Here is a 27,166-nt window from a genome sequence, read left to right as displayed (position 1 = left end):
GGTTACGGTTTCCTGACCATGGACATTGGATGTCGTTGATAACGGGATCACATCATTAGGAGAATGATGTGATGGACAAGACCCAATCCTAAGCCTAGCACAAGATCGTGTAGTTCGTATGCTAAAGCTTTTCTAATGTCAAGTATCATTTCCTTAGACCATGAGATTGTGCAACTCCCGGATACCGTAGGAGTGCTTTGGGTGTGCCAAACGTCACAACGTAACTGGGTGGCTATAAAGGTGCACTACGGGTATCTCTGAAAGTGTATGTTGGGTTGGCACGAATCAAGACTGGGATTTGTCACTCCGTGTAACGGAGAGGTATCTCTGGGCCCACTCGGTAGGACATCATCATAATGTGCACAATGTGACCAAGGAGTTGATCACGGGATGATGTGTTACGGAACGAGTAAAGAGACTTGCCGGTAACGAGATTGAACAAGGTATCAGATACCGACGATCGAATCTCGGGCAAGTATCGTACCGATAGACAAAGGGAATTGTATACGGGATTGATTGAATCCTTGACATCGTGGTTCATCCGATGAGATCATCATGGAGCATGTGGGAGCCAACATGGGTATCCAGATCCCGCTGTTGGTTATTGACCGGAGAGTTGTCTCGGCCATGTCTGCATGACTCCCGAACCCGTAGGGTCTACACACTTAAGGTTCGATAACGCTAGGGTTATACGGAAAGTATGTACACGGTTACTGAATGTCTGTTGGGAGTCCCAGATGAGATCTCGGACGTCACGAGGAGTTCCGGAATGGTCCGGAGGTAAAGATTGATATATAGGAAGTATGGTTTTGGCCACCGGAAGTGTTCTGGGCATCACCGGTAGTGTACCGGGACCACCGGAGGGGTACGGGGGTCCACCGGGAGGGGCCACGGGCCCCGAAGGCCTACATGGGCCAATAGTGGGAAGGGACCAGCCCCTAGGTGGGCTGAGGCGCCTCCCACCAAGGCCCAAGGTGCCTCCTAGAGGGGAAGGGGGCAAACCCTAGGGCAGATGGGCCGTAAGGCCCACCCCAGGTGCGCCTCCCCCTCTCCCCCTTGTGGCCGCCACCCTAGATGGGATCTAGGGCTGCCGCACCCCTTGGGGTGGGAACCCTAGGTGGGGGTGCAGCCCTCCCTCTCCCCCTATATATAGTGGAGGAAAAGGGGCAACCGAATACATGAAGTTCTTCCCCTGTTGGCGCAGCCCTACCCCTCTCCCTCCTCGTCTCTCGTAGTGCTTGGCGAAGCCCTGCTGGAGTTCCGTGCTCCTCCACCACCACCACGCCGTCGTGCTGCTGCTGGATGGAGTCTTCCCAACCTCTCCTTCTCCCCTTGCTGGATCAAGGCGTAGGAGACGTCACCGGGCTGCACGTGTGTTGAACACGGAGGCGCCGTGGTTCGGCGCTTGGATCGGAATCAACCGTGATCTGAATTGTTACGAGTACGACTCCTTCATCCGTGTTCTTGCAACGCTTCCGCTTAGCGATTTACAAGGTATGTAGATGCACTCCCCTTCCCTTTGTTGCTAGATTACTCCATAGATTGATCTTGGTGATGCGTAGAAAATTTTAAATTTCTACTACGATCCCCAACAGTGGCATCATGAGCTAGGTCTATGTGTAGTTTCTATGCACGAGTAGAACACAAAGCAGTTGTGGGCATCAATATTGTCAATTTACTTGCCGTTACTAGTCTTATCTTGATTCGGCGGCATCGTGGGATGAAGCGGCCCAGACCGACCTTACACGTACGCTTACGTGAGACTGGTTCCACCGACTGACATGCACTAGTTGCATAAGGTGGCTAGCGGGTGTCTGTCTCTCCCACTTTGGTCGGATCGGATTCGATGAAAATGGTCCTTATGAAGGGTAAATAGAAATTGGCATATCACGTTGTGGTTTTCGCGTAGGTAAGAAACGTTCTTGCTAGAAACCTATAGCAGCCACGTAAAAACTTGCAACAACAATTAGAGGACGTCTAACTTGTTTTTGCAGCATATGCCTTGTGATGTGATATGGCCAAAAGGATGTGATGAATGATATATGTGAAGTATGAGACTGATCATGTTCTTGTAATAGGAATCACGACTTGCATGTCGATGAGTATGACAACCGGCAAGAGCCATAGGACTTGTCTTAATTTATTTATGACATGTGTGTCAACATAAACGTCATGTAATTACTTTACTTTATTGCTAAAGTGTTAGCCATAGTAGTAGAAGTAATAGATGACGAGACAACTTCAAGAAGACACGATGATGGAGATCATGATGATGGAGATCATGGTGTCATGCCGGTGACAACGATGATCATGGAGCCCCGAAGATGGAGATCAAAAGGAGCAAAATGATATTGGCCATATCAGGTCACTATTTGATTGCATGTGATGTTTATAATGTTTTACATCTTATTTGCTTAGAACGACGGTAGCTTAAATAAGATGACCCCTCACTAAAATTTCAGGAAAAGTGTTCCCCCTAACTGTGCACCGTTGCGAAGGTTCGTTGTTTTGAAGCACCACATGATGATCGGGTGTGATAGATTCTAACGTTCGAATACAACGGGTGTTGACGAGCCTAGCATGTACAGACATGGCCTCGGGACACATGTGAAACACTTAGGTTGACTTGACGAGCCTAGCATGTACAGACATGGCCTCGGAACACAGAAGACCAAAAGGTCGAACATGAGTCGTATAGAAGATACGATCAACATGAGATGTTCACCGTTGATGACTAGTCCGTCTCACATGATGATCGGACACGGCCTAGTCGATTTGGGTCATGTTTCATCGAAGTCAATGCCTTCCACTTGAGTATATCCTTGAGCAACGAGACGAGCTTTGTTTCTGACAACTTGACCATGCTCATCTTGCTTGTTGCGGTATATCCATTTGGTGCCTATTATGTTGTGCTTCCGAGGATCGGGACGCTTGACCAGTTCCCATACATTATTCAGCTCAAACCGTTGAAGCTCGTCTTGCATAGCTTGAATCCATTCAGGTTCCATGAAGGCTTCTTCAACTTTCTTGGGTTTTGTTATTGAGACGAATGCGAAGTGCCCATAGAAATTTGCTAGCTAAGTTGCCCTTGAACGAGTGAGTGGACTGGGTGCATTGATGATATCAATTATTCTTTCAATCTGCACTTCATTGGCAACGCGAGGATGTACAGGGCGAAGATTTTGCTCTTGCTGATCATTGTCGTTGTTAGAAGGAATGTCTTCAGGCTGAGCATTGTCTTCATGTTGATCAGGTGCTGAGATAATAAGTTCTTCTACAGGATGAGCTTCAGAAGGTATAATTTCTCCAGTTCCCATTAGCTTGATTGATACACTGGATGGAACTTCATCTAGCACATTTGGCAGTTTCTCTCTTTGTGAACCGTTGGTCTCATCGAACCGCACATCCACTGTTTCAACCACTTTGTAATGAAAGAGATTGAAGACTCTGTAGGAGTGCGAATCCTTTCCATATCCAAGCATAAAACCCTCATGTGCTTTTGATGCAAACTTTGAGGTGTGATGTGGGTCCTTGATCCAGCACCTGGTGCCAAATACTCTGAAGTAACTAATATTTGGCTTCTTGCCAGTAAGGAGCTCATAAGATGTCTTGTTCAGAAGCTTGTGAAGATAAACACGATTGATTGTATGGCATGCAGTATCAATGGCTTCAGGCCAGAATTTTCTTGGAGTCTTGTATTCATCTAGCATCATTCTGGCCATCTCAATGAGTGTTCTGTTCTTGCGTTCGACGACCCCATTCTGCTGTGGCGTGTACAGGGCTGAGAATTCATGTGTGATGCCCAAGGTATCAAGATATGTATCCAGGCCAGTGTTCTTGAATTCAGTGCCATTGTCACTTCTGATATGCTTTATCTTGGGGCCATAGTTGTTCATTGCTCGATTGGCGAAGCGTCTGAAGACATCCTGCACTTCAGTCTTGTAAAGGATTATGTGCACCCAAGTATATCTAGAATAATCATCAACAATGACAAAGCCATAGAGACAAGCAGTAGTAGTAAGAGTTGAGTAATGAGTGGGATCGAAAAGATCCATGTGAAGCAGTTCGAAGGGTCGAGTAGTGGTCATGATTGTCTTCGAGGGATGTTTGGCCCTCGTCATCTTTCCTGCCTCACAGGCACCGCATAAGTGATCTTTCTTGAACTTGACGCCCTCGATGCCTATGACATGATTCTTCTTTGCCAGGGTGTGGAGGTTCCTCATGCCAGCATGCCCAAGCCTCTGATGCTAGAGCCAGCATTCTGAAGCTTTTGCTAGAAGACATACGGCAAGCTGTGGTCCTGCTGAGAAATCTACCACGTACAAATCATCTTTTTGATACCCTTCAAATACTAGAGACTTGTCAGATTCCATTAGAACAAGGCAACGATATTTTCCAAATATTACGATCATGTTTAAATCGCAAAGCATTGAGACAGACATTAAGTTGAAGCCAAGGGATTCAACAAGCATGACTTTATCCATGTGTTGATCCCTTGAGATTGCAACTCTACCTAGACCCAATACCTTACTTTTACCAGTGTCAGCAAATGTGATGTGGCTCTTGTCGGATGGACGTAAGGTTGAGTCCATAAGAAGGCTTCTTTTGCCAGTCATGTGATTTGTACACCCACTATCAATAATCCATTCTGAAGACGCTGGTGTCGTACCCTACAGTGCAGTTAGGGGGATAGGCTTCACGAAGAGCATTGTGAAGCAAAATCATTTGACGAACCAGTGGGTTATGAAAGCTTAGATCCAGATTAGGACTAATAAGGAGAGTAGCAAGCGATTCAGGAACGAAGTACACAGTAAGACCATTCAGGCATTTGATCTTGCGCCCTACAAGATGTTTAAGGTCCCCAGCAATAGCGTGAGACGATTTTGGTTTTCTGCTGGAGACCTTTCCCTGCAAAAGAGAGTTAAGCTTTCTTAGCCACCCACATCTTCAAGGGTGGCTTAGAAGCAATAAGTCTAAGTGCAGCATCTGAGAACTTTGGCTTTGGAGCCCTAACAAACAGTCTTGCAGGCGGACAATAGTACTCATAAGAATAAGCAGAATAGTTCTTGGTCTTATGAACATGGCGGTTTGATGAACCGCTCTCATATTCATATGCCTGAGTATGGTTTCCCTGCAAAACATTTGCGTTAGTGCGACTCAGGTGAGTCCTCTGTCTGTATGAAGCCTTTGGACCGTATGAAGCCTTTGGTCTGAGGTTTGTCTTCTTCACATGAGGTGTCATGATGACATTCACAGGAAGATTCTCCAGACACCTTTTCGGAACCCAGATCTTCTTCATAGGCGGTCCACTCCTGCAGTTAGTACCAATGTACCTGGCAAACACTTCACAATTCTGATTCTTAAACAGTTTATAGTTTGCATCAAGGGATTCATCAATGATTATGGGGTTAGCACAAGTGAAGCCAGATAGATTGGATGGATCTGCTGAAGGTTCCTTTGCAGCAACCCACGTGGTTTTGGGGTACTGCTCAGGTTTCCAGTAAGAGCCATCAGCATTCATTTTCCTTACGAACCCAACACCCTCTTTCCTCGGGTTTTGGTTCAGAATCTGCTTTTTGAGGACATCACATAGTGTCTGATGCCCTTTAAGACTTTTGTACATCCCTATTTCAAGCAATGTCTTCAAACCTAGCATTCTCATCAGCAATAGCAGTGGTATCCTTAGCAGAGGGGTTAGTTACCACATCAACAGTTGAAGATATTGCAATAGTAGTAGCAGTAGAACATTCAGCAACAGAAGTAGCATTATCACGCTCAATGCATTTAAGACATGGTGGTTCAAATCCTTCCTGAGCGGAACTGATCTATTTGGCGCGAAGTGACTCGTTTTGCTTTTGAAGATCTTCATGAGCCGCTCTCAATTTCTCAAGATCTTGCTTCCTTTGAAGATAATCATAGGAAAGCTTTTCATGAGTTGTTGAGAGAGTTTCATGATGACTTTCAAGTTTCTCATACTTAACGTGAAGATTTTTTATGTCTTCAAGTAAGGATTCAGATCGAGTCATTTCAGCACCTAACAGATCATCGCTTCTGTCTAACAGTTTTTGAATATGTTCCATAGCTTTCTGTTGTTCGGTTGCAATTTTAGCAAGTGTTTTGTAGCTGGGTTTTGAACCACAATCAGAGTCATCGTCACTAGATGTTTGATAGTGAGTAGTACGTGTGTTTACCTTGGCACCGCGTTCCATGAAGCAGTAGGTACAAGCGGAGTAGTCCTTGTCATTTGCATCGGTGTCGGTGATGAAGTCATTGTCTTCAGTGTTGAAGATGGACTTGGCAACGTATGGTGTAGCTAGACTTGTGACGCCTGAATCGGACTCCTCCTCAGACTCCACCTCCGCCTCCTCAGAAGCGGACTCTTCCTCTGAATCCATTTCCTTGCCAACAAACGCACGTGCCTTGCCAGATGAGCTCTTCTTGTGTGATGAAGACTTTGAGGAAGACCTGGAAGAAGACTTTGAGTATTTCTTCTTCTTCTTGTCGTCAGAGTCATATTCCTTGCTCTTCTTCTTCTTTTTGTTCTCATTGTCCCACTGTGGACACTCAGAGATGAAGTGGCCAGGTTTCTTGCACTTGTGACATGTTTTATTCTTGTAGTCGTGAGCAGAAGCTTCATCATTCCTTGAGCTTGATCGGGAAGACTTTCTGAAACCTTTCTTCTTGGTGAATGTTTGGAACTTCTTCACAAGCATAGCAAGTTCCCTTCCAATGTCTTCAGGATCATCCGAACTGCTGTCAGATTCTTCTTTAGATGAGGAGACAGCTTTTGCCTTCAAGGCACGAGTTCGCCCATAGTTTGGACCATAGATATCTCTTTTCTCAGAAAGCTGAAACTCATGTATGTTGAGCCTCTCAAGTATGTCAGACGGATCGAGTGTCTTGAAATCAGGACGTTCTTGAATCATCAGGGCTAGGGTGTCAAACGAACTATCAAGTGATCTTAGTAGTGTCTTGACGACTTCATGTTTGGTGATCTCAGTAGCGCCGAGGGCTTGAAGCTCATTTGTGATGTCAGTGAGTCGGTCAAATGTGAGCTGGACATTCTCATTGTCATTTCGCTTGAAGCGATTGAAGAGGTTGCGAAGGACACTGATTCTCTGATCTCTCTGGGTTGAGACGCCTTCATTGACCTTGGAGAGCCAGTCCCAGACCAGCTTAGATGTTTCCAAAGCACTCACACGGCCATACTGTCCTTTGGTCAGATGACCACAGATGATATTCTTGGCAGTAGAGTCCAGTTGAACGAACTTCTTGACATCAGCAGCAGTGACACCTTCTTCAGCCTTGGGAACGCCGTTCTTGACGACATACCATAGGTCGATGTCAATGGCTTCAAGATGCATGCGCATCTTATTCTTCCAGTAGGGATATTCAGTTCCATCGAAGACGGGGCACGCAGCGAAGACTTTAATTATCCCTGCAGTCGACATAGCTAAAAGTCCAGGTGGTTAAACCGAATCACACAGAACAAGGGAGCACCTTGCTCTGATACCAATTGAAAGTGCGTTATATCGACTAGAGGGGGGTGAATAGGCGATTTTTATGAAAGTCTTCAAAACGTGGAAGTTATGAAGACAAACGATAGAAATAAACCTATTACCCTGCAGCGGAAGGTAGACTACACTAGGCAAGCCATAGTCAAGTATTCAATAGAGTCAAAGCACAATGACTAATAGCAGCAATGTAGTAAGGATCAGGTAGGAAGATATTGTGAAGCTACACAGAACACGCAGTCACTCGGTGAAGATAAAAGATAGTGCGAACATACAATGACTTCACAAGGAGTAACAGTATGTAAAGGGAAGGGAAGATGAAACCAGTGACTCGCTGAAGACAATGATTTGTTGGACCAGTTCCAGTTGTTGTGACAACTGTACGTCTGGTTAGGGCGGCTAGGTATTTAAACCTTAGGACACACAGTCCCGGACACCTAGTCCTGAACACGTAGCTCAGGACACCCAGTCCTCACCATATTCCCCTTGAGCTAAGGTCACACAGACCTCGCCCAATCACTCTGGTAAGTCTTCAAGGTAGACTCCCAAACCTTCACAGACTTCATTCACCGGCAATCCACAATGTCTCTTGGATGCTCAGAACGCGACGCCTAACCGGCTGGAGGATGCACAGTCCTCAAGTGTAATAAGTCTTCAGATCACACAGACAAGAAGACTTAAGTGATGCCTAATTCTCTTTGGCTCTGGGTGGTTAGGGCTTTATCCTCGCAAGGAATTCTCTCTCACAGGCTTTGAGGTGGGTTGCTCTCAAACGACAAAAGCCGTACTCTGAATCTGAGCAGCCAACCATTTATGGTTGTAGGGGGTGGACTATTTATAGCCACTTGGCAACCCGACCTGATTTGTCCGAAATGACCCTGGGTCACTAAGGAACTGACACGTGTTCCAACGGTCAGATTTCAAACTCACACGGCAACTTTACTTGGGCTTCAAGCAAAGCTGACTTGCCGACTCTGGACAAGATTCGCTCTCAAAGTCTTCACTCGAAGACATAGGTTTTGTTTAAGCATCACTTCAGTCATTCTGACTGGTTCTCTTGGACCCCACTTAACAGTATGGTGGTTCCTATGACTCAACACAGAAGAAAGAGAACTACGAAAGATCTAAGTCTTCGAGCTCCATAGGCTTCATGTGGTGTCTTCTCTTGTCATAGTCTTCAATGTGAATATCTTCATATACCACCTTTGACTTCAATGTCTTCATACATTTTTAGGGGTCATCTCTGGTAGGAAAACCGAATCAATGAGGGACTTCTACCTGTGTTATCCTGCAATTCTCACAAACACATTAGTCCCTCAACTAGGTTTGTCGTCAATACTCCAAAACCAACTAGGGGTGGCACTAGATGCACTTACACTAAGTGCTTTTATTGTAAGGGGAACGGTCACTGGTAGCGGAATTACCCCAAATGCATGGTAGATAAGAAGGCTGGCAACTTCAAAGTATATACGTGTTATTAATGTGTACCTCACTAGTACTCCTGGTAGCACCTGGGTATTGGATACCGATTCAGTTGCTATTATTGGTGACTTGAAGCAAAAGCTACGGACTAAACGGAAACTGGCTAAGGGCAAGGTGATGATGTGTGTTGGAAGTGTTTCCAAAGTTGATTAGATCACCATTGCACGCTCCATCTTCCTTCGGGATTAGTATTGAACCTAGATAAATGTTATCAGGTGTCTACGTTGAGCATGAATATGATTAGATCATGTTCATTGCAATACGGTTATTCATTTAAGTTAGAGAATAATGGTTATTCTGTTCACATGAATAATACCTTTCGTGGTCATACACCCTATGTGAATGGTTCATTGAATCTTGGTCGTGGTAATACGCATGTTCACGCCAAAAGATGTAGAGTTAATAATGACAGTACCACTTTCTTGTGGCACTGCCGCTTAGGTCATATTGGCGTAAGATGCATAAAGAAACTCCATGTCGATGGATGTTTGGAGTCACTTGATTTTGAATCGCTTGACACATGCGAGCCATGCCTCATGGGCAGGATGACTAAGACCCCGCTTTCAGGTACAACGAAACGGGCAAGTGACTTGTTGGAAATCATACATGCTGATGCGTGTGATGCAATGAGAATTGAAGCGTGCAGTGGATATCGCTATTTTCTCATCTTCACTGACGATTTGAGTAGATATAGGTATATTTACTTAATGAAGCACAAGTCTGAAACGTTTGAAAAGTTCAAGCGATTTCAGAGTGAAGTTAAGAATCATCATAACAAGAAGATCAAATTCCTAAGATCTGATCAATGAGAATTTCTGAGTTATGAGTTTGACAAACACTTAAGACATTGTGGAATTGTTTCACAGTTGAAGCCACCTGGAACACCACAGGGTAATGGTGTGTCCGAACATCGTAATCGAACCTTATGAGATATGGTGCGATCTATGATGTCTCTTACCGATCTACCGCTATTATTTTGAGGTTATGCATTAGAGACAGCTGCATTCACTTTAGATAGGACACCATATAAGTCCGTTGAGACGACGTCGTATGAACATTGGTTTGGCAAGAAACCAAAGTTGTCGTTTCTTAATGTTTGGGGCTGCGATGCTTAAGGCTTCAGCCGGAGAAGCTCGAACCCAAAGCGGACAAACACATCTTCATAGGATACCCAAAGGTGACAGTTGGGTATACCTTCTATCTCAGATCCGAGCGCAAAATGTTTGTCGCTAAGAACGGGTCCTTTCTCGAGAAGGAGTTTCTCTTGAAAGAATTGAGTGGGAGGAAGATAGAACTTGATGAGGTTGTCGAACCTTTACTTCAACCAGAGAGTGATGCAACACAGAAAGATGTTTTCTGTGGAGCCTACGTCTGTTGAATAGGAAGTTAATGATAGTGATCATGAAGCTTCAGATCAAGTTGCTATCGAACCTTGTAGGTCGACAAGGATATGTACTACTCCTGAGTGGTACGGTAATCCTGTCTTAGATATCATGTTGTTAGACAACAATGAACCTACGAGCTATGGAGAAGCGATGGTGGGCCCGTATTCCGACAAATGGTTGGAAGCCATGAAATCCGAGATAGGATCCATGTATCAGAACAAAGTATGGACTTTGGTGGACTTGCCCGATGATCGGCGAGCCATTGAGATAAATGGATCTTTAAGAAGAAGGCGGACGTGGGCGGTAATGTTACCGTCTATGAAGCTCGACTTGTGGGAAAGAGTCTTTTCACAAGTTCAAGGAGTTGACTACGATGAGAATTTCTCACCCGTAGCGATGCTTAAGTCCGTCGGAATCATGTTAGCATTAGCTGTATTTTTCGATTATGAAATCTGACAGATGGATGTCAAAAACAAGTTTTCGTAAGAAAGAGTTGTATGTGATACAATCAAAGTTTTGTCGATCCTAAGGATGCTAAAAGGTATGCTGGCTCCAGCGATCCTTCTATGGACTAGAGCAAGCATCTCGGAGTCAGAATATATGCTTTGATGGAGTGATCAAAGCTTTTAGGTTTATACAATGTTTGCTAGAAACTTGTATTTACAAGAAAGTGAGTGGGAGCACTACAACATTTCTAATAAGTATACGTGGATGACATATTGTTGATTCGAAATGATGTAGAATTTCTGGAAAGCATAAACGGTTGTTTGAAGAGTGATTTTCAAAGGAAGACCTGGATAAAGCTGCTTACATATTGGGCATCAGGATCTATAGAAATAGATCAAGACGCCTGATGATACTTTCAAAGAATGCACACCTTGACATGTTTTTGAAGGAGTTCAAAATAGATCAGCCAAAGAAGGGGTTCTTACCTAAGTTGTAAGGTGTGAAGTTGTGTAAGACTCAAAGCTTGACCACGGCGGAAGAAAGAGGAAGGACGAAGGTCTTCCCCTATGCTCTTGTCATAGGCTCTATACGGTATGTCATGCTGAGTACCGCACCTGATGTGTGCCTTGCCACATGTCTGGCAAGAGGGTACAAAGGTGATCTAGGACTGGATCACCAGATAGCGGTCAAAATTGTCCTTAGAGGAATAAGGAAATGTTTCTCGGTTATGGAGGTGATAAAGAGTTCGACGTAAAGAGTTACGTCGATGCAAGCTTAACACCTATCCGGATAGCTCTGAGTAGAGATACCGGATACGTATAATGGAGCAACAATTTGGAATAGCTCCAAGTGGAACGTGGTAGCAGCATCTACGATATGACATAAAGTTTTGCGAAATACATAGGGATCTAAATATGGCAAGACCCGTTAACTACAACCTCTCTCACAAGCATAACATGATCAAACCCAGAACTCATTGAGTGTTAATCACATAGTGATGTGAACTAGATTATTGAGTATAGTAAACTCTTTGGATGTTGGTCACATGGCGATGTGACCTGTGAGTGTTAATCACATGGCGATGTGAACTAGATTATTGACTCTAGTGCAAGTGGGAGACTGTTGGAAATATTCCCTAGAGGCAATAATAAATTAGTTATTATTATTATATTTCATTGTTCATGATAATCGTTTATTATCCATGCTAGAATTGTATTGATAGGAAACTTAGATACATGTGTGGATACATAGACAACACCATGTCCCTAGTAAGCCTCTAGTTGACTAGCTCGTTGATCAATAGATGGTTACGGTTTCCTGACCATGGACATTGGATGTCGTTGATAACGGGATCACATCATTAGGAGAATGATGTGATGGACAAGACCCAATCCTAAGCCTAGCACAAGATCGTGTAGTTCGTATGCTAAAGCTTTTCTAGTGTCAAGTATCATTTCCTTAGACCATGAGATTGTGCAACTCCCGGATACCGTAGGAGTGCTTTGGGTGTGCCAAACGTCACAACGTAACTGGGTGGCTATAAAGGTGCACTACGGGTATCTCCGAAAGTGTCTGTTGGGTTGGCACGAATCAAGACTGGGATTTGTCACTCCGTGTAACGGAGAGGTATCTCTGGGCCCACTCGGCAGGACATCATCATAATGTGCAGAATGTGACCAAGGAGTTGATCATGGAATGATGTGTTACGGAACGAGTAAAGAGACTTGCCGGTAACGAGATTGAACAAGGTATCGGATACCGACGATCGAATCTCGGGCAAGTATCGTACCGATAGACAAAGGGAATTGTGTACGGGATTGATTGAATCCTTGACATCGTGGTTCATCCGATGAGATCATCGTGGAGCATGTGGGAGCCAACATGGGTATCCAGATCCCGTTGTTGGTTATTGACTGGAGAGTTGTCTCGGCCATGTCTGCATGACTCCCGAACCCGTAGGGTCTACACACTTAAGGTTCGATAATGCTAGGGTTATAGGGAAAGTATGTACGCGGTTACCGAATGTTGTTCGGAGTCCCGGATGAGATCCCGGACGTCACGAGGAGTTCCGGAATGGTCCAGAGGTAAAGATTGATATATAGGAAGTATGGCTTTGGCCACCGAAAGTGTTCCGGGCATCACCGGTAGTGTACCGGGACCACCGGAGGGGTCCGGGGGTCCACCGGGAGGGGCCACGGGCCCCGGAGGCCTACATGGGACAATAGTGGGAAGGGACCAGCCCCTAGGTGGGCTGGGGCGCCTCCCACCAAGGCCCAAGGCGCCTCCTAGAGGGAAAGGGGGCAAACCCTAGGGCAGATGGGCCCTAAGGCCCACCCCAGGTGCGCCTCCCCCTCTCCCCCTTGTGGCCGCCACCCTAGATGGGATCTAGGGCTGCCGCACCCCTTGGGGTGGGAACCCTAGGTGGGGGCGCATCCCTCCCTCTCCCCCTATATATAGTGGAGGCAAAGGGGCAGCCCAATACACGAAGTTCTTCCCCTGTTGGCGCAGCCCTACCCCTCTCCCTCCTCGTCTCTCGTAGTGCTTGGTGAAGCCCTGCTGGAGTTCCGCGCTCCTCCACCACCACCACGCCGTCGTGCTGCTGCTGGACGGAGTCTTCCCAACCTATCCTTCTCCCCTTGCTGGATCAAGGCGTAGGAGACGCCACCGGGCTGCACGTCTGTTGAACGCGGAGGCGCCGTGGTTCGGCGCTTGGATCGGAATCAGCCGCGATCTGAATCGCTACGAGTACGACTCCTTCATTCGCGTTCTTGCAACACTTCCGCTTAGCGATCTACAAGGGTATGTAGATGCACTCCCCTTCCCTTCGTTGCTAGATTACTCCATAGATTGATCTTGGTGATGCGTAGAAAATTTTAAAGTTCTGCTACGATCCCCAACAGGGGGGTAAACCCTTAACACATGGACAAGTGGGGCACTTTTATAGTGCAAACATAGTCGGACAACAAGCGGAACACACCTACCTTCGATAGCATGGCAGATGAGAAATAATGAGCACCCCATATGTATAAAGACATCAGAGATGAACTTCCATGAAACGGTTTGCTTGGTAAACATCACAAATCACATATAGAACAATTGCATAAACCATTGAAGATCTACCTAGTCTCAGAATCACTCTGATTCTTGCAAAACAAACTGTCTTGCAATTTAGTTACTGTGTTAATTTGTAAGGCTCTACTCTTTTTTTGTCTTGAAAATATTTTAGAGCTTCATATTTTCTCTCTCCGATTGCATGGAAAGTTGATGCTACATTGGATGCAGACATAAGAAGATGCAAATATGCTCAAAGCAAGTATATTTTCTTAGTTGTTTTCGCTCATCTTAATCACCTCAATCTTCTTGGGGCAGAACACACCTCAATCTTGTTGAGCAAGGCAAAGGCATCGCCCTGCTACTCCGCCTCCCAACCGCTGAAGACAACCACTTGCCTCTTGAACTCGTCGTTGATCTTCTCCACCTCCGCCATCTGCCATATTCTTCACCACCACCTCCTCCTTCAGTTGCTCCGCCTCCACCGATGGCGACAGGCCCATGAGGACAACCTCCTGGTCCAGCTGCATCGCCCTACCGTCGCCGCTCTTGCTGGCTAGTGTAGCGATGTAAATATACAACACTGATTAGTACATACATCACATTAATCAATGAGAGTATATATATATGTAAGTCATATGCACTGGGAAACAACAGGGTATGTTTACATTCAGTAGAAAGGCTTGCAAGATTATGATCCATGTATCAGTTGTTCTAGAACGTGTGAATTACTTCTTCTCAAGTAAAATGAGTAATCACCCATCAATCTGCATTTAGACATGAACAAGGAACACTAAACTCGTATAATCTTGTCTGTACAAATCAATAGAAAAGAACTACTATATAATAGAAAAAAAGAAAACAGAAAGTAGTGGACAAACTGACATTATCATGGAATAGCAACCAAATCCCTAATTTCGAAGAGTGAAAAGACATATGTTCTACCTAGGAATCCTGGCAATGGGGCAGCAAGACAATCCTAGGTTTGGTGTCACGGTTTTTTTCTTTTCTTCTTCTTGTCTATCAGGTCCTCATTCTCTGTGTTCTCTTGAGCTGCAACCAGACAAAAGTGGTGGGAAGAAAAGAAAACGTGGCCGCAATCCTACCAATTGCTCCATTAAAAATAGAGATAATAAATGTAGCGTTTATTCATAGAAAAAAAAACACGGTACAGGCACATGCGCTCATATATATACTCCCAGGAGTACATACTCTCATCCCTTAACGAAGCCTTTCACTTGGATATCCCTCAACAAAAAACGACTAATCCACAGAAAAAGCCGAAACATGTAACAACTTTCCTTTGAGTGTGGCGCCTAGTTGCTTGATCCTAGAATTAAGGGATCTTTTATGCCAGGGTGTCGTTCCTATAACCTTCATGGGAAGTAGTACACGCACGTCAGGTATGTTGTATTTTTATACGTGAGGTATATTTTAACTTTGTGAGCTTTCATGTATTAATTTGTGCAGTTCATATATACTACTTTTATACGATAGTATATACCATATTTTTGTGATAGCGATTTTTTGTGGACCAGTATATACCTTTTTTTATAAAGTTGCCACCTTTTTCAGTGAAGTATATACTGCAATTTGTTTTTACGATGGAGTATATATATACCTTTTTTTATGTCGGACTATATACCATGTTTTTTGGATGGACCATGTGCAACATCTTTTTCAATAAATTCTGGACCACTTTTTTTTTGCGATGGACTATATACCACTTTTTTTGTGGTGGAGTATATACCACAATTTTTCTGAAGGAGTATATATCATTTTTTGCATGCAGTATGTACCACATTTTTTTTTCTTGAAAGGAGTATATATCATTTTTTCTGCATGAAGAATATACCACTTTTTTGACCGAGTATATATTACTCTAAAAAACAATATATGTCAAGAAAAGAGTATAATTAACTACTAAATATACTTAAACCATAGTAGTACAAGACCAATTAAAACATATTACAGAATATAATTCATTTCAAATAGTAGTATTTGTCCACTCCAAAAAATAACAAGATTTGACTTGTGTTTGTGTATCACGGAAAGAGCATCGATTTAACTCTAGCTTCTTATTCGAAGAAAAAAACAGCTTCTTCTGTATGCACGCGTCCTCCATGATGGATCGATCATTCGCAGCAAGTTCGTCGTTGGAGGATTGTTAGATCACTTCGGTGTAGCAGCAACATGAAGGAAAAGGTAGTCTGCAGAGAAGACGAACACCGGCTGGCGGAACACAGCTCTCGTACTCCAGTATAGAAGGAGTACAAGATAAGTTGAAGCTTCGTCATAATCGGCGTCATCTACACGATGATTGGACAGAGTACAAGTTATTTACTCCAGTATAGAAGGCATGCAAGTAACGGATGCATCTAGCTTGATAGACAGTACGTGGCTCTAATGGTTGTATGTATAGAATAGGTTACTCTTCGATTTAAGATTGAGATCTCACCGACCGAGTATAATGCGGACGCACACCGGAGTAGCCGCCCGCACTGAACGACGACGAGACAATTGCAGCTGCAATTAGACGAGAAAGGGTGGTCGTTGTTGTCTTGTTGCTGCTACCGATGCCATGCATCTCGTCGTTGTGATCGGCGCCGCCGCCGTCCGCTGTGTTACGTACGCAAGGACATCATGGCCATCTGAGTTTTGGCCGATTTTGGCTGGAGTGGCCGGTGGAAAGCATTGAATACCCGAGACCTGCTGCACAGGAACAGGAGCGTCGTCTTCTTCCATGCTGATGCATGCACCATGGATAGCGGATGAGACACAATCGCCGTCGACGGCGACGAAACTACAGGAAATAGGTCGCTGGTGGCACAAGAGACGCAACCGTCTATGTGGCGAGAATATTAGATCGACGTTTGGTATTCCTATAAAGAAGGATTCTGTTCCAACAAATTTAATTATCAAATAATTATCTCATCTAGTTTTATTTGCTGGGTTTAAAACGTGGCTAGTCCGATAGGTACGGCCAGCTATTCGAAGTGATGGGTCTCTTCGGAGGTGGATCGACCTGGGAGTATGTACTCCTAGGAGTATCATCCAATTTTTCTATATATATATATATATATATGTGTGTGTGTGTGTGTGTGTGTGTGTGTGTGTGTGTGTGTGTGTGTGCGCGCGCGCGCATACAACAATCTTCCCTACATACACACACGCAGACCCTATTCCTGTAAGCATCTCCGAGAGATTGAGCCGGCATATCATCTTGATATTGATGAAGTCATCAAAGGTGCATGTAGTCGACGGGAATGTCTTCTCCCACTGAACGCGCATCACCGAAAATCCTAAAATAAATCCAGGAAAATGCGAGCATCGGGACTTGAACCCTGGTGGACTGGAGACACCAAAAAAATCAGAGAAAAGATTGTCTCAAAGTAGATGTTGTATAAAAAAGTGAGAATTATTTTTGGAAAACCATGAAATTCTGAAATTTCACACCATTCTTTTACCAAAGGTAACATATTTGTAAAGGCAAGGAAAAAATTATTTTCTATTTTTATTTAAATAACACAAACTTATGTAGAAAGCGTGATTTTTTTGGATTATTAACAATTTTTAAAAAATTGTATATTTTCACGGAAACATTTTTAGAAATTCAAAAAAAATAATTAACCCATTTTTCAACGTTTTGAACATTTTCTCAAAACTGAAAATAACAATACTTATGCTTATCTTGAAGACCATGAACACAACTTTGAAATTTGAAACATTCTTTTATAAAGTGAACAAAAACTAAAAGAGAAGAAAATAAAAAAGAAACAAAAAATTAATAATAATAATAATAATAATTGCAGCAACACAAGGAAACTAACAAATCAGAGAAGAAGAAACCCAGTCCAAAAACCGTCTGGAAGGTTTCCAAAGAGCATATAAACCTGGGCTATAACCTTCTAGAAAGTGTAGAAAACCGGAACCAGCATACACAACTTAGAAAAATCAAAATGGGCCGGCCCAGATGGATCGCTCTGTGCGTTTCAGAAACAATTTGATGGTTTAACCTCGCTAGAGGCTAACAAACGAAAATTGACACAATATTGAGATAATAGACCGGCCCAGATGAATGGAAAAAGGATCCCGAATTGCCGAAATCACTCGCGCACGCTATCTCTCGCATTCAGCCAGACCTATGGCTCTCTCGCTGAAGAGGGCCAGTCCCGCAGAAAAGAAAAACAAAGGAGAAAAAAGGAGCGAGCAGGGGCTACCACTAGGTTTGCATCTGATTCGCGATAGACTAGTGGCGCGAGTATAGTTAAGTCTAAACAAGCCCGCTTTTGCACCATTTCTTCTCCATTTTTCTTGTTTTTTTGTTTTATTTATCACGGTTTTTTCTCTGTTTTCGTTCGGTTTTTCTTTACTTTTATAATTTTTATTTGATTTTATTTATTTCTTCCTTTCTTTTACCTTGTATTTTGTTTCTTTTTTTCTCTGTGTTTTTTCATTGTCTTCCATGTTGTTCGGTTTTCTTCAGATTTTTTTCCTTTTTTTCTGCTCCATTTTTTCATTCTTTTTCCATTTGGTTCTTTAGTTTTCGATGCTTTTTCGTTTTCTTTTGTTTCTTTTCTTTTTTCTTCTTAGGTTTTTGTTTTGTTTTTTTCCTTTTGGTTTAGTTTTATATTTTTTGGTTTTCTTTGTTTCTTTTGTGTTTGATACAATGTTTTTTATATATCAATTTGTTTTTGTAATGCAATTTTAACATTTTTACGAAACAAGTTTGACCATTTTTAATACACGGTGAATTTGTTTACTATACACAATTTTTCAAATGCAAGATTAATATTTTTCTATGGACTTTTAATTTTTTGATATGCTTAACTAATATTTTCTACAAATGGTCAACATTTTTCTCTACACATTTAACATTTTCTAAATGTTTGATTACCATTTGACAAATACCTATTCAATATTTTCAAATGTTTGACTAACATTTTTTATATACATTATAAAAAAACCAGCATTTTGTATTATATGGCCAACATTTTTCCTATAGGAATTTAATAATTTTCAAATGCTTGATCAACATTTTCCAAATACATTTTTTAATACATGATAAAAATCGTCATTTTTTAAAACATGGTCGAATTTTCTTTCAATACACATTTAACACTTTCGAAATGCTTGATTAAAAAAATTTAAATACATGTTCAACAATTTCAAATGATTGATTAATATTTTTTATATACATTTTTTCGAAAATTCAGCATTTTTTAGTACATTGTCAACTTCTTTTATATAGGAATTTAATATTTTTTAAATGCTTGATAAACATCTTCAAATGCGTTTTCAACATTTTAAAATACATGATAAAAAATTCAACATTTTTAATATATGATCAACATTTTTTCCCTATACACATTTAATATTTTAAAATACTTTATCAATATTTTTCAAATGTTTGATTAATATTTTATATACATGATATCAAAATTCATCATTTTTTAATACATGATCAACAATTTATCTATACATATTTAAGAAAATTCAAATGCTTGTCAAAGAAAATTCAAATACTTGTTCATAAAAAATTCAAATTCTTAATTAACATTTTTTAAATACATGAGAAAAAAATTATACACATTTTTAGTACATTTTTTGTAAACATTATAAACATTGTCTCTCTACACATTCAACATCTTTTAGTGTTTTGTGTAATATATATTTAGAATATTTCAAAGTATAAGCAAAAGTAAAACAAAAAACGATACAGGAAACCAAAAAAAAGCAGACAAAAAGTTTGCTGTGGTCTCTCCCCTTCACCGAGGGTTTGTCCCCTCTCACTGAAGGCGAGACATAGTCGCTTCTAAAACCACTCGCCATACAGGTTAGCAGCGGGCCGGGCCATATACTGCCGAATTGTTATTTTCTACCTTTTCCAGCTGGGTTCTTTGTTGTTATTTATGTTTATTTTTTCCTTTTTAGTTTTTTCCCTTTTTAATAATTTTTTTTTTGAAAAATTTCAAATTTTATTAAATTCCTTTATTTTTTAGCTTGTCAACCTTTTTTCAAATTTGTGAAAGTTTTCCAAATGCTTGAAAATTTTCAAATGCATGATCTGTTAGCTCGGGTACTTTTTAAAAATTTCGTGATTATTTTTCCTATTTCATTTTTTTAAATCATGAACTTTTTAAATTTTTGCAAACTTTATTGAATTCATGAAAATTATTAAAATGCTACGGTCAACCATCCAACCAGCAAGATACTCCGAGCGACAAGTGGAACAAGCGACTGATGAATCAGCGCTCGAGCATAAGGCTGGTCATAGTGGAAAATACACTTTGGTTCCTAGTTGTATATACACTCAATATGGGGAAAAAATTAATAATTAAACAGAAAGTCAAAATAGTTTAGAAAAAAATTTAGAACAAACTTGACTTACTTTTGCACTAGTATGTAAACTTTTACGAAATAAAAATCAATGTTGACTTCACAGCGAAAAAGACATAATTTATTTATTATTATAGGTCACTATTTACACTATTTTGGTCAAAATTTTGTCTTTTTGAAAATAAATCAAAGGGGGGTTTTCTTTTTGTGAAATTGTTCTCACAAGTACAATGTAAGGTCAAGTTTATTTCAAAAATATTTTCAGAATTTTTTGACTTTTTGTTGAATTAATAAATTATTTTTCCATATAGGGTGCATATGTCCCCATAGACCAAAAGGTCTCCTCCGAAGTAACTTAGACTAGTAACATGCATATGTTACTAATCTATGTTACTACCTCTATAGTGAGTAGTAACATATATATAGTGTCATGCAAGCCATCATTTATTAAGATGTGGACTCATTTTACCTTGAGATGCGCTATGTTACAGTAACATATTATGTTATTTTAAACACCTCTCTCCTTATTAACTATATGCCACATAAGAAAAAAATTAAAACATGTTATGTTACTTGCTATATTATTCCCACTATAACCAGCCTAACGAACACTAGTGGAACAAGCGGACCAACCAGTCATCATTTTTTCTTCGTATTTGCTGGCCGGACAACTACATTTCGGTGCAAGCACCAGCAGCGCTAATGGGCGCTGCTAGACTTCTCATTTTAAGCTGCAATATTGGCTTTGGTCTTGCAAGTCGTCACTAAAATCATGGCCGGAAATTCTTGTGCTATTGTGGTGTTTTGTTTAATACGGTACAGACGTAAGTAATACACTTTTAAAAGACTGAGTCGGCATATCATCTAAGATTTAGGCATTTCATAGTTGACGAAAACGTCTCGCGCATCGACATAAACTCTGAAATAAATCCAGATTAAATGTGAGCATCATGGCTAAACTTCATCCCAGATGGACTCGAAATATCATTGTCTTTTTAACTATCCAACTAGTTTCTTTCCAAAGTTCACTAAAAAGGACGAATTTAGAGGACCTGTTGTCTTTTGCTACTGATCTTAAATCGAAATTTGTAGCATCCTGTAACGTCGCGGTCCATCTACCAAGGCATTTATAACGAGTATATGACCATTTGGTGGTTCACTGTGTGTTTGTACTTGTAGGTGTCTGGTCCTTTCCGTAGATGAAAACATTAATAAACACAGCAACACGTGCTTCTTTTCAAAAAGGCAAAAAATAACAGCTTGGTGCAGTACTGAACCGGAGCCTGACGGTTGAACAAGAGCGTTATTTCGTTTATTTCATTCATTCAGGTCGCGATACAACAATGCATATTTACAACTTCTAACTCCGTCGCTTCTCTCCCGTGAACCTCCCGCCGGCCACCTCACTCCCGTCCCATCACCGCGTTCTTGAACCTCCTAACCAGCTCCTTCCTGCACGATCCAACCACGGATCAGTTAGCCATGAACGCAACGCATAAAACAATCGATACTAGGCAATTCTGAATGCCAGAACGAGAGACCGATGCATGATGTGCGTGTTGGGATTCTCACCGGAGCAGCTGCCTGTCGAAGGCGGAAGCGGAGAGCAGCCCTCTGTTCTCCTCGGCCCGCCGGATGAGGTAGGGGATGATGTGCTCCACGGGGCCGTAGGGCAGGTACTTGCTCACCTGGAAGCCGGCGTTGCGGAGCCCCAGGGAGAGCCCGTCCGCCATGCCCATCAGCTGCGCAAACTGCAGGTTCCGGTCGCCCTTGCCGATGCCCAGCTCCTGCGCCCTCGCCGCCGCCAGCTGCCCGGACTCCACGTTGTGGGTGGCCAGCATCACGGAGGCGGACCCGCGGCGGACGCGCTCCAGGAGGAAGGCCGCGCAGCCGTTGTAGCAGTCGTGGGTGTCCTGGATGCTGCCGTGGATCGGCGACGGCACGCCCAGCGACTCCGCCAGCCGGGCCTCCCGGGTGAGGTAGGCGCCGCGGACGATCTTGACCCCGAGGCAGACGCGCTCCTCCTCGGCGGCGCGCACCATGGCCTCCAGCCGGTCGCGCGCGTCGCGGAGGTACGCCTGCACGGTGCCGTGCACGATGGGCCGGCCACCGCCGTTGCACGCCAGCGCGCCCACGAAAGTGAAGTAGTCGATGGACGGCTGCACCGACGCGTACTCGGCGTCCACCAGCAGCGGGATGCCGTGCTCCGCGCACCGCGCGCCCACGGCCAGCAGCCGGTCGTGCGCCAGCTGCAGCTCGCGCTCCTCCTCCGCCGTCAGCGCCGCCGGCTCCGACGGCGTCAGGTACAGCGGGCTCGAGTCGGACAGGATCGGGAAGGCGTGCTGCTTCCACGGCAGGTGCACCGACGGGTTCTTGTGCTGCCACCGCAGCAGGTCGCTCGTCTTCTCCAGCAGCGCGATCGGGCACAGCGCCGTGATCTTGATACACACGCTCGCCTGCACGCACAAACACAGCATAATTAGTCACTAGTAAAGAGTACCAAGCTTAATCTCACTCGCTAATTATTTTTGTGTTTTCGTTAAGCTGCTGGGAAATGTCTAAATAAGGAAAACAAATAGTAGGGTTTTGATGGGAAGCTGTAGATGAAAACGAGCGGTGGAGAAGGCATGGCGATGGCGAGCTTGTCGGAACACGATCGGGCGGCTGGTTTTCAGGGCCCACGCACAGTGACAGCCGTGCGATTCAGTTTACTGCGAGAAGATTCCCAAGGAATCCGCGTGTCCACTAGCGCAGACCAAGGATTCCCTCCGACGTGGCACTCTTCCGTACCACTGCTAGGCGCGCACGCACGACACGGATGACGACGAAGGAAAAAAAACAGAGTTATGTAGTACGGTTGACGCACCGATCCCGGGGGCAGCTTGGCGGCGACGTCGACGGCGGCGAGGAAGCCGGCGACGTTGCGGTCGCAGGCGGCGCCGTCCTCGGCGTCCTCGATGCCGTAGTCGAGGATCCCGCCCATGCCGCCGCGCCAGAGGCGCTGCACCCGGGCCGCGGCCTCATCGGCGGTCTCCCCGGCGCAGAAGTGCTTGTACGCCGTGGCCCGCGCCGCGGCCTGCACCACGGGGCTGGCGGCCACCGCCGGGGACCGCAGCGCCGCGAGGCCCACGTCCACCAGCGGGCCCGCGGACATCAGCTGCAGCGCCGCGAGCGTGCGCACCAGAGCCGTGGACGGCTCCCCGGTGAAGAGCCTCCCGGTGTCCTCAAACTCCAGCACCTGCTGCTGCTGCTGCGCGGACGACGGCGCGGGCACCGCGTCGGCGCCGGCGGCCGCGACGGCCGCCTCCGGGAGCTTGGCTGCGGCGGCGAAGGTGGAGAGCGCGCGCTTCGTGATGCGGGAGGCGATGGCCATGGAAGGTCGGGCTCGGAGGGGTCGCTGGAAAGCAACGAAAAGAGACGCCGGCTGCTCTTCTCCCGTGACCGGACGATGGATGAGACCACCGACCAGCGAACGAGCGACGGATGAGAGGAATCAAGAACCGAGTAGCGCTAGAGGAGGAGGAAGAAGAAGTCGGAGACGACGCTGGTGTTGATCGGTGCAGTGTGAGGCTGGGAGCGAGCGAATGCGTAGGAATCCGAGAATGGAGGAAGCAGGTGTGGCGCGGCAGCCGGGTCTTATAGAGCGAGCGAGGAAGACTCGCGAAACGGCGTGGAGAAAAAATTCTACCGCAGGTGAGCTGGAAACCGGTTGGAAAATAGGGAGAGGTTAGTGGCATGGGCGCGAGATCCCTGGGGATTCGGTCGGAGGAGTTGAACGCTTGACTGACTCGGATCCTGCGTGGAAACTCACGGGAGCGCCCGGTGACTCGGATCGTGCGTGGAGTTGGACGGTTGAGCGGACGTTGCTTGCACGCATCTTATCGCACTCCGCTCCTTGCCATTTTTTTCCTTCTTGATGACAAGGAATCTGGCTGCACGTAGCTTTCGTTACCCTCTTGTAATTTTCTTGCTCTTTGATGGGGAATCCCTGGGTGTAACTTTCGTTCACTATTGCCCTCCTTTTCTTACCATTTATTCATCTTGACAAGGATTCTGGGAATCTAGGTGTACCGCACTCTTTTCATTCTTGTCAATCTCAATAGGGAATCTAAATGTAGCTTTCGGCGTCAAATTATGAAATTTTAACCGCATATTTATCCTCCTATGCAAAGACCAATTTATACACGTTCTTTTCGTGGTGGGAAATTACAGTTTTGTTCATATGCTACTACTACTACTAACTTTCAACTCAAAAATATCAAGGAAGTCGATGGAGCGAAGCAATGCGTCATTCGCGAAAAAGTCATCTTTTGGCAATGGTGGGGCAAAATAAACGCCAGTCATAGACGGCAATGAAAACACTACATACTTTCATGTCTTAGCCTCCCAATTGTTCTCAAAAGATAAAGTCTCTATCCTTGAAGATCACGGACTAGAGCTCTCCTTACACGATCAGGCACTAAGTCTCCTCTCCGGGCAGCCTAGGATCAACTTTCTATAGGGGCACCTTTGTCAAGTACATATTACTCGTTTTTTCGGCCAATCGCCTTGCGATAACTCTCCCCCTCCCCCCCCCCACCCCACCCCCACCCCCATCGACATACACATAAGCATTGCCCGGTTTCCCACAAACATGCTAAAACCACACACACCTGCTTAGCAGACTCCACTCGAAAAAAACACCATCGATGTTCAAGTTAGACTCCCACAATGCCTTCAACTCTATTTTGCTTGTACTCCTTGCTTCTCCTCTCCATTAGGGGCTTCCCTCCGGTATTGTGTTCTAGGATAAAAATGGACTCCATTTGGGAAAACAATGGTCCTCCTAAATGGGTCTCCTGTGTCGTCGACCAATTGCAAGAATAACCTTCGACAAGGCGACCCTCTATCCCCATATCTATTCATCATCTTGAATGATACCATAGTGCATGATAGCACACCCTCACACTTCAGGTGAATACATTGACGACACTCTAATAATTGCCAACGCAAAAAGATGATGTTGTGCTTCACCTCAAATCCATCCTAGATTATTTTGTCCTAGCCATCAGGTTGATTCTCAACTTGCATGAAACTACATCTGTTCCTCCACACAGTGATCAACCTTTGGCCCTCTAGAAGCTGCCACTTCGGGTGCGCTGTTTCATCATTCCTCAAAATTATCTTGGGCTCCAGCTCGCTGACGTCAAATCCTTTGGGTGTAACTTTCACTATTGCCACCTTTCTCTTGCTAGTTACCACTTATTCATCTTGACAAGGAATATGGGATCCTAGGTGTGCCGCACTCTTTTTTCTTACCATTTATTCTTCTCAATCTCCTTAGAGAATCTGGGTGTTACTTTCCATTTTGAATTATGAAGTTTTAACCATAGTTTATCTTCCTATTCAAGGATCAATTATACACGTTTTTTTAGTGGTGAGAAGCAAGGTTTTGTTCATATACTAGGAATAACTTTCAACTCAAAATTATCGAAGAATGCACCGGAGTGAAGCAATGTGCCATTAGGCAGACAATCATGTTTTGGCCACCGTGGGGCAAAATAAACATAGGCATAGACGGCGATGAACACACAACTTATTTCCATGCATCAAACCCAACGGTTTTGAAAATAAAATGAAATACCTATCCTCAAAGATTAAGAACTAGAGTTCTCCTCACATCATAAAAAAACATCCATCCAGGAAAAATATTACACCACACTCTAGAAACACTAGAATCTCATGCATGAACTTCTTTGACACCAATTCAGGCCCGCACGACCAACACTAGAAGCTTTAGAAAGATTCCATACCACAAATCCTATTTCTCAATGCTCCCTTCTTTGATCAAATGAACCCAAACGCCAATTCGAGCCCACATGACCTAGTACCAACTTTTTATAGGGGTACTCTATCAAACACATGCTACTCTCATTCTTCCATGACTTCCACCTTCTAAACTATGACGTCGAACGGTTCAACAGAGCCTTCATGGTCCTGTTGCCAAAAAATTACATGGCCAGAACCTTGGATGCTTTTTCCACCATTCTCCCTATCCCCCCCACCCCCAGAAAAGCATTGCCAAGTTAATTACTACTCATTCAAACAAGATTCATCTTACCTATGCCACTAGCCTACTTAACACCTGCCACTCTAAAAAAACAATGGCGATCAAGTTAGACTTCCACAATGATTTCAATACTATTTTGCTCGGACTACTTACTTCTGCTCCTCTACATTAGGGCTTTGATACCTCTCCAATATATCTATAATTTTTTATTGTTCCATGTTATTATTGTAACATCCCAAATTTTCAATTTGGAATGTTATACATAGATCATTCTTGCATATCATATTTTATTGCATTTCGTCTCGCGATCCTCGAAATCCTAAGCAACTCAAGGACCCTCGGAGAGAGTTGGGGATTTCCTCGGTTTTCATATTTGATCTTTATCAAATATTGAAACGAGGATTTTGGTTTTAGTTATTTTACTCTCCAAAAATATTTCATATTAAAATATATGAGAGGAGATAATATGACTTCTCCAAAGTAATTGAAATATTGGAGGAAAAATACTAAAATCAAATATTTGATTTTTATTTGGATTTTATTTGCATTAGAAAAATTGCACGTTTTCAAAATTGCATTTTAGGGCCAAGAAAATGTTCATCTCGTTCTAAATATTTCATTTAGACGGTGACAATTTGTTTTGGCATTTTTAGATTTTTATTTTATTTTCTAGGATTTTTTTCTGTTTGGCGGAATTGTTTCAAAAAAAATGTGGAGAGGCTAACTGGGCCAAAGCCCAGCCGCCGGCCCGCTCCCTCCCACGCGCCGTCTCCCTCCTGGAGACCGGCCGCGCCGCGCTGCCGCCGACTCGGAGGAGTCCGAGCCGGACTCCCCTCCCCGCCGCCCTTGCCCCCTCCCCAAGTCACCCCTCCCCTTTATATACCCAGCCCCCCCACCCC

At 43.9% G+C, this 27,166-nt stretch overlaps 1 protein-coding gene across 1 annotated transcript; it reads right to left on the bottom strand.

Annotated features, from left to right (window-relative positions):
- Positions 1 to 21,430: 21,430 nt before the first annotated feature.
- Positions 21,431 to 23,851, bottom strand: LOC119274954 (proline dehydrogenase 2, mitochondrial-like). The gene is made up of 3 exons (XM_037555717.1): positions 23,085 to 23,851; positions 21,791 to 22,674; positions 21,431 to 21,670 (listed from the first exon to the last, which is right to left on the bottom strand). Exons 1-3 carry the CDS (start codon positions 23,589 to 23,591, stop codon positions 21,622 to 21,624), a joined length of 1,440 nt encoding a protein of 479 aa, XP_037411614.1. The 5' UTR covers positions 23,592 to 23,851; the 3' UTR covers positions 21,431 to 21,621.
- Positions 23,852 to 27,166: the final 3,315 nt, after the last annotated feature.

The sequence above is a fragment of the Triticum dicoccoides genome, chromosome 1A (assembly GCF_002162155.2).
Source record: "Triticum dicoccoides isolate Atlit2015 ecotype Zavitan chromosome 1A, WEW_v2.0, whole genome shotgun sequence".
Classification (NCBI taxonomy): Eukaryota; Viridiplantae; Streptophyta; class Magnoliopsida; order Poales; family Poaceae; genus Triticum; species Triticum dicoccoides.
Note: the sequence above shows the minus strand (reverse complement) of the source record. Positions and strands in the feature narration are given on the sequence as shown.

What these genes read in the sequence shown, in the direction of transcription:
- LOC119274954 (XM_037555717.1), bottom strand. Translation starts at nt 23,591, where the DNA reads ATGGCCATCGCCTCCCGCATCACGAAGCGCGCGCTCTCCACCTTCGCC. An exon ending in CCAAGCTGCCCCCGGGATCG is followed by an intron (nt 22,675 to 23,084) that starts GTGCGTCAACCG and finishes TTGTGCGTGCAG; the next exon opens with GCGAGCGTGTGTATCAAGAT. An exon ending in TTCGACAGGCAGCTGCTCCG is followed by an intron (nt 21,671 to 21,790) that starts GTGAGAATCCCA and finishes TGGATCGTGCAG; the next exon opens with GAAGGAGCTGGTTAGGAGGT.